Raw genomic sequence first — 7,132 nt, 5'->3', positions numbered from 1 at the left:
ACCTAACTGCCCATAGCTGTGGACATGTACTCATAGCTAAGTTCCACAGAAGAATTATTAAATCAAACAGCATGATCTTACTGCTGTACCTCAATACAAAAGTAATTCAAACCAAAATGTTTTGGTTTTTTTCCACTTTCACATGCCACACATTGGGCGCCGAATTTGTCTTGGTCTTCGAAACAAAACTTCAAGGAGGAAACACTCCAGAATGAGTGTTCCTCCCCTTTTCCTCCGTCAGTGAGACAAATGGGTCACAGGGAGTGAAAGCGGGAAAAAGAAACCAAACTGTTTATTAACACAGGAACAAAATAGGGTAGAACAGGATTAAAAAAAACCCTCAAAGTACAGCAAATTCCCAGAGAGGGAACAGACACGTGGACTCAGACCAGCGGGGGCCACCCCGTGGGCCTGCCGGGGCTGCCCCCACAGGCTCCCCGGACCAAAAGGAAGGGAGGAAGTGAGGCAAGGGGAAGGAAAGGGAAAAAAGAACAAGGAAAAAACCCCAACAGAACCTTTTCCCAGCTAGCTGGAACACAAAGGAAACCAAAAAGCAGCACAGTGCTCCCGGCACACTCCCTCCTGGGCCCTGCCAAGACCCCCTGAGCCCTTGGGCTGAACCGGTCAACTGCCCCTCGGGCATTGAGTGGAGGGTTAAGGAATAAAGCGGCTTCATAGCATCACCCCAGGACACAGTGTTTTCCTTTTTTAATAATAAAGCTGCAAACACAAACTTTTACCTGTAGTTTAATGTTTATATAGTGATGGATAGCACCTAGAGGCCCCAACCAACATTTGAGCCCCCCTCAATGTCTCTGCCCCAAGGAGCTTACAGTCTAAGCATCAGGAAGCAGGAGAGAATAATAACCATATTTTCTTTTATAGATCAGTAACTCCGATCCAACACAGGTCAAGTGATTTACCTGCTCTAAGGCACAGAAGGTGTGGTGGGAATTAACCCAACATCTCCTGAATCTCTGCTGCAGATCTCAAGTTAAAAGATGTTCCTTCCTCTCCAGACAACTTTTCTCTAAGTAAAATTCCTTTGGAATTCTGAGCCTGAAGCTGATTAAGGTTCAGCACTCTTGTCCAGGTCAGGGCCAGAACAGAATGGAACTCTCAAAAGCGCAGCTGCTTTCCACTTTACTTTTCTGTGGTCATCTCAGCTTTGGGCCCTGAAGCTGCCACAAGACCAGCAGGTCTGGGTGCTCTCTACTGTAGCCTGGAATGGGATCCCTTGTCTTGGTTTTACATGCTGCAAGAGAAGCCCAGATCTTACAAGAATGCTAGAATACACATGGTCCAATCTATCCCATGTCCCCACGTCTGAACACTTTGTGCTGGTAAACACAAGAAGGGGTCATGGTAGGGAAGGCTGGGAGAGCCCTTTCCTTTGAGAGCTCCTTGGCCTTAGCATCCATTCTTCTGCTTTTTTGGGGCTACGGATTGGCTGCTATGTTCATTTTAGACTTCTGCAGAGCCAGCAATAAGATAAGGGCTTGTGTTTACATGAAGAGACTTAGTATTTTATTTCTGCTTTGGTAACAAGTTCCTGACTTGGAGGTAGCAGCAGGTTCAGTTTATTACTATATGCATCAGCAAACCAAACTAAACTGAGCTGAAAGATGCACGTTGCTGAATTGCCCACTCTCTACCAACGTATATAACTGCAGCTAATGGAAAAAAGACAAAGCTATTAATATTTTGCACTTTAAACTAAAGAACTTCAGTTTCATACTTAGTTGAAAGCTTTTGAAATCAGCACCAATCTCATTGTATATCTCTGCCACCTGCTTAGTCACCAGTCCTATGTCTTTTGTCAAATGTGCATAAAACAAGGAGATGTCGGACGCTCCGTGTTTACAGGGATAACTGGAAGGTAAGAACGAACAGCCATTAGCAGATAAATTACTTAACAGTATTCAATAAACAAATACACATCACCTGTATAGAGCAGTACGGTAATTCACAAGTTAGGTTGTATTGATAGTCGAGGTGGCAATATACAACAAAAATGTTAAAGTATTGTCACTTGACAGAGTCCTGCATTGTCAGGGAGCTGTTTATACACGAGGGTAAATGAAACGCTCTGACCATAGAAGCTGAACAGTCATGCATACAAAAGTGATCACTTTTCAGCTATTGCACAAGTAGTGACACTCTTTAGACATACACAGGAGGATTCTTACAAACTGACATCAGAAAGACTGCATGCACCATCTTTCAAGGCCTTATGTGAACTATACATACACAAGAGTTGCTGTATACTGTGAATACATTGTGGATGTGTATAAATTCACATAAGATTAAAAGATTAATTTGTAAATAGGAAGGTTTCCACCAGCTTATGCTTTATTTTATTCCGGTTTCTTAGCATTTATACTATTTTGGATAAAACATATGACACCACTTCAGAGTTGAAGTTTCACGTAAGCATCATCCTAAATGCTTTGGTAACTGGATATTCCCAAAGGACAGGTTTGGTTAAACCAAACTGATTACTAAAATGTGAATGTGACTTGTATTCTTAAAAGAAGGATATAGAATATGGCTAATAATTTCACATATTTTCACAAGATAAAAAACCCCTTTTAAAGTGGATTGGGATTTCTAAGCACAAATAAAACCACTGATAGCATGGTGTACAACATTTAAAACCCTGATCAAAATTACTTCAGAATAACTGTGCATTCCCCAAATAGATCAGGTTGGCAACTGAGGAATGAAATGAAAATTAAATGAGTAAGTTGGCATAAAAGGGGTAAATTCTCTCTGTACCCCAAGTTTCATAATAAAATACTGTCTTATCTTTTAATTTTAGACATAAGGATTTTTATATCAGTCTGGTTTGTTTCTAAATGACTGAAAGTTTAGATTAAAAAGGTGTTTACATAATATACACATTTCATTACTTACAAAGAGAAATAAGCTTAAAATTTAATATTAAAAACCTGGGATACAGTAGGGTTAGTAGCACCATGAAAAATGTTTTTCGAAACTGCAGTCTTGTTATTTTAAACATACTCAGTGTGTTGTGTTCTTCTCTATTCTCTTGGCTGATCAAAAAGGTGCCATTTTGGTACAGGGAGAGAAATGAAAGTTTTTCATCTTCCGATCCTTTGTGAACCTCGAGTGTTCTTTTCCGTTTCCAAGAGGTCAATTCTTTCATCTTAGTCCTGTTGTCAAATATGTACTGAACAACTCTTAGTTTGGCACATGAGTGAGGTACACTTGAATTTGCATGGTTAAAACAGTTTGGATTTGTTTTTTCTTTTCTTTCTGCACAGTAGCACCATTGTTGCAGCTGGAAGACAGTGCATCTTAGGAATTTTCAACTGTTTTATAAAACATTCTCCAAGACGTTACGTCTTCTTCATGCAAACTTGACAACGACTAATACGCGTCCTCAAGTCTCCAGCTTTCAGTGTCTCTGACTGAGGTTTGCTGGTTGGAAAGGAGGACACAAAGGAAAGGTTGGATTAGCTTTTTCTTTGTTTACAGTTCATTTCAACTTCTACTTAATTCACAGTTTCATGTAACACTTAAGTATGTGAGCAGGGAATGAATCCTGAATTGGAGAGGTTTTTCTTAAGAGTGATGGTTCTGTCTGTCCCCAGGTGACAGATGTTCAGTTGTGTCAGTGTCTCAGTGTCCCCAAGGTATGCTAAGCACCTGCTTCAGGCTGGCAGGTGATGGAGCACAAACACAAACAGAGGAAGGTGAATTTTGTACATTTGAGACTATTTCTGGGGTCTGTTTCTGGCTTTTGGGTTGCTTGGTTGAAGGGTACTTTAAGAACACATAAAAAGTACTGCTACAGTCAGAGCTGTATTTAAGTGGTAGCTTTTTTATTTTGAAAGGGTAACAAGATGGGAGATTAATATAATTAGTGTAATATGTGTGTACTCAAATAAGTCAAATGCTTAAAAGTTTCTTTAAAAAAATAGAATGAAGAAGGAAGTTATTTTTATGGGAGGGAGAAAATGGTAGAGACAAATCTCAAGGGTGCATGGCAGTTACTAATAGGAAGTTTTCACAGGTGAATTACCAATAATCAACTGCCCAGAAAACTGAAGAGTGACGAATTATCACATCAAGTACCCTGATTGTAGGTGTTGCACAAAAACAGCTTAGGGGCCACACTGCTCAGAGCATAGTGCCAGCCCTGTGCCACAAAGCTACACTTTTCAATTAGGTGGCAGTGGGAATACTAAGTTTTTTATCAGCACACAAACAGGGCAGTAGCTATTTATTCTATGAAAGGAGATGATTTTTCAAAAAAGAAATTATTTTGGTACTCAACTTGAAAGGGAAAAAGTTGGAGGAGTTTAGAGACTCCAGCTGAAATGCTGACTGCAGAGAAGCTGAGGACAGAATGGCCACTGGCTTCCTTGCAGCCAAAATGTCATCCTGTTTCCTTCTGCAAAGTGTGGAAAAAAATGCTGGCCATGGAGGGTGGGAAACCTTCTTCATACAAGATTTTAAAAAATAAGTTATATGAGCCTCTACCTTAAAAGGTTTAAGTAGAGTTGATCTTGCCCTTCACATGCCCTTCACTCCTATCCCTTGTACATCTGTGAACTACCTTCCACATATTTGAGTTTATGGAAAGGTTTGGCAAGAAAAAACCCAAAATTGTTCTTTTGTGCTCCGAATATAGTAAACACAGTAGGACTACTTTCAGAGGAGGTACTACAACAAAATGTGAATAAAATTGACACAGAAAGAATCTGACTCCTTGCAAAACAGAATGTGCCCTAGCAAGTTTTTACATAATATTAAAGGCTTACCAAAGAAACACTTGAAAAACTGGTTGCGAGGGGGGAAACAAGCTAAACTATTTCCCTATACCCCTGTAAACAAATCTCTTTTGATCTTTGGAATAAATTCAGTTGCCAAAGAGTTCATTCTGGAATAAAGCAATAGACAAGAAACAGGTTTTCTTACCTGAACATTTCTGACACCTCTACAGTTGCCAGCCAGAAACTGTATGAATTGGCATAATAATTACAGGTGCCCCGACCATGGCATTCGATGAATGGTGCTGAGCGGAATTCTTCCAGACAGGATCCAGGTGATGCCAAGGCCTGTCCAGAGCCCTCTGCTCCAGCACTGGTGTGCTAGTGGAGGAAAGAAAGACACAAACACGGATCTTAGGTGTTAAAAATTGAATAGCACAGTAGTCAACTACTGAAGAGCTCATTCTTGGCAGAGATAGTGTGGTGTCAGACACCTCCAGAAATGTCAGTGACACTGGGATCTGTGTACTGGAAAACCCTGTCAATCTTGGCTACCTTGGCTAGTGACTGAAGGTAAAAAGCTTTTAAATGACAACCCTTGCAGTTCTTATCAGTGTCCTAAAGCAGCTGAGGACACAGGTGGGCAGTACCTGCTTCTGGATTAGGAGGCAGTTCTTACCATCATGAAAGAGTAACCAATCCAGAGGGAGTCCCAGCCTGCAGGACATGAAGGGATCTGAATGGTCTGACTGTGCACAGCTATCACCATAGCAGGAGCTTCACACACAACACATCTGGACACAGGGGAAGTACCAGAGAAACATGTGATGTTAAAATACAATAGCAGTATGTTTTCTTAATAATTCTTACACTGAGAAAGGGAACAAAACTCGCCTGTGAGAGGCTCTCCTATTAATCTAGACTTCTACTTCTCACATATTTTGTAACTGCAGTAAGAGTATTTTGGAACTCAAAATCTCTCTGTATTTTTATTACATTGGGTAAAATACTGAAGCAGTTCCTGAAACAAAAACTGGAAGCTTAAAGTCCCCAAGTGAGCGCCTTAATCCTAAAGCCATGGCTCCCATGTTCTTTTTCCTGTCCATGGTGACTACAGAGCTTGCTTGGTTGAGGACAGCTCGCACAGCGTTTCGGCCTCTTGTTATCACTGCTGCAGGGAGACAAACCTCTGAAGACAATGAATACTTTAAAACAAGCTATTTTGAATACTTTAAAACAAGCTATTTTTCTAGTCTCTCCCAGAATAAAACATGACAGATTCATCATTTAATACCCAACCTGCATGTTGGAAACACATGGATAAGCTGTGCTATTTATCCAGATATTAAGAGACCTGACAGCCTGCTGTGCCTCACCGGCTGATGAATGGCTGGATGCTTTGCCCAGTCAGTGGCTCCATGCTCATCGGCATCGGCTCCGGTGTCGACAGCCAGTAGGAATAGTCATTCCTTGATGCAAAGTTACAAACATTGTTGATGTTGCAGAACATGAAGGGCATGGTGCTGAAACGTCTAAGACAGCTCCCAGCAGTACCTACAGAGTAAGACATACAAGACATCAAAGTTTTCACTTCATTGCTTTTTATAGCAGTTCTTTGAGAACAGTACTTTTGGATCCTTCCTCTCCTCCTGTGAGTGCACAGCAAGTGATATCAGATTGTCACATGGGGGGAAAAATGTCACTTCTTTATTTTGGTTTACATTCTTTCATCCTGAATTACAATGTGCATCCTCTGGAGACAGCAGATCTTAGTATGCAATCCCCATCCTCATCTAAGAAATCTCCAAGACTGTTGTGTCTTCATAGAACCCAAGCATTGAAGAAGCAGCTACAACATGTTTCCTCTCAAAGACAGAGCACACAGACTATCTCACCCAAATCCTGGCCATGTGCTCTCTCATTTCCTTGCACATACAGAAGAGAGAATCCATCATATATTCTTGATGTTCCCTGTGGACATAGGGGTGTATCCGTGGTCTGGCTGTGCCGAGTTATAAGGAATCCGTGAGCAACAGAAGCTGTTCCAGGAGGACCAGGTGGGCCTTGTAAGCCATCAGGACCAGGAGGTCCTTGTATTCCTCGTGAACCTGTTCACACGAGAGAAACACAACAAACCGTATTGATTAACACCATTGCTTCCTCTTTTAGGACCAACATGTTGGTCTTGTGATGGAGTGCTTGTGAGTTAGGGCACCTGATATTTGCTAACACTGTCTTCCTGAATTTTTTTTTTTTCATTTAAGCTTGGTTGAATCAGGGAGATTGTCATAGGTGGTTGTAACAGTGGCACTTCTCTGTGTTGTAGGGGTATTGTGAAGTTAAATACTCTCAGAGCTGTCAGGCACTATGATAACTGCAGAGGACATGACAGC

At 41.2% G+C, this 7,132-nt stretch overlaps 1 protein-coding gene across 6 annotated transcripts in view; it reads right to left on the bottom strand.

Moving 5' to 3' along the window:
- Window positions 1-691: 691 nt before the first annotated feature.
- Window positions 692-7,132, bottom strand: part of COL4A5 (collagen type IV alpha 5 chain) — an 80,886-nt gene continuing 74,445 nt past the window's right edge. For all 6 annotated transcript variants that reach the window (XM_042028851.1, XM_042028869.1, XM_042028878.1 and 3 more), the window contains 5 exons: window positions 6,635-6,847; window positions 6,116-6,293; window positions 5,419-5,533; window positions 4,948-5,120; window positions 692-3,444 (listed from right to left, as the gene is read on the bottom strand). In XM_042028851.1, coding sequence (XP_041884785.1) covers window positions 3,363-3,444; window positions 4,948-5,120; window positions 5,419-5,533; window positions 6,116-6,293; window positions 6,635-6,847 — 761 coding nt within the window. In that variant the 3' untranslated portion in view covers window positions 692-3,362. The remainder of the gene's footprint in view (window positions 3,445-4,947; window positions 5,121-5,418; window positions 5,534-6,115; window positions 6,294-6,634; window positions 6,848-7,132) is intronic.

This window comes from Corvus kubaryi, unplaced genomic scaffold, assembly GCF_017639235.1.
Source record: "Corvus kubaryi isolate FWS band 111438036 unplaced genomic scaffold, C.kubaryi_AGA036_p1.0 130, whole genome shotgun sequence".
Lineage (NCBI taxonomy): Eukaryota > Metazoa > Chordata > Aves > Passeriformes > Corvidae > Corvus > Corvus kubaryi.
The sequence above is the reverse complement of the archived record's forward strand: the minus strand, read 5'-3'. Positions and strand labels throughout refer to the sequence as shown.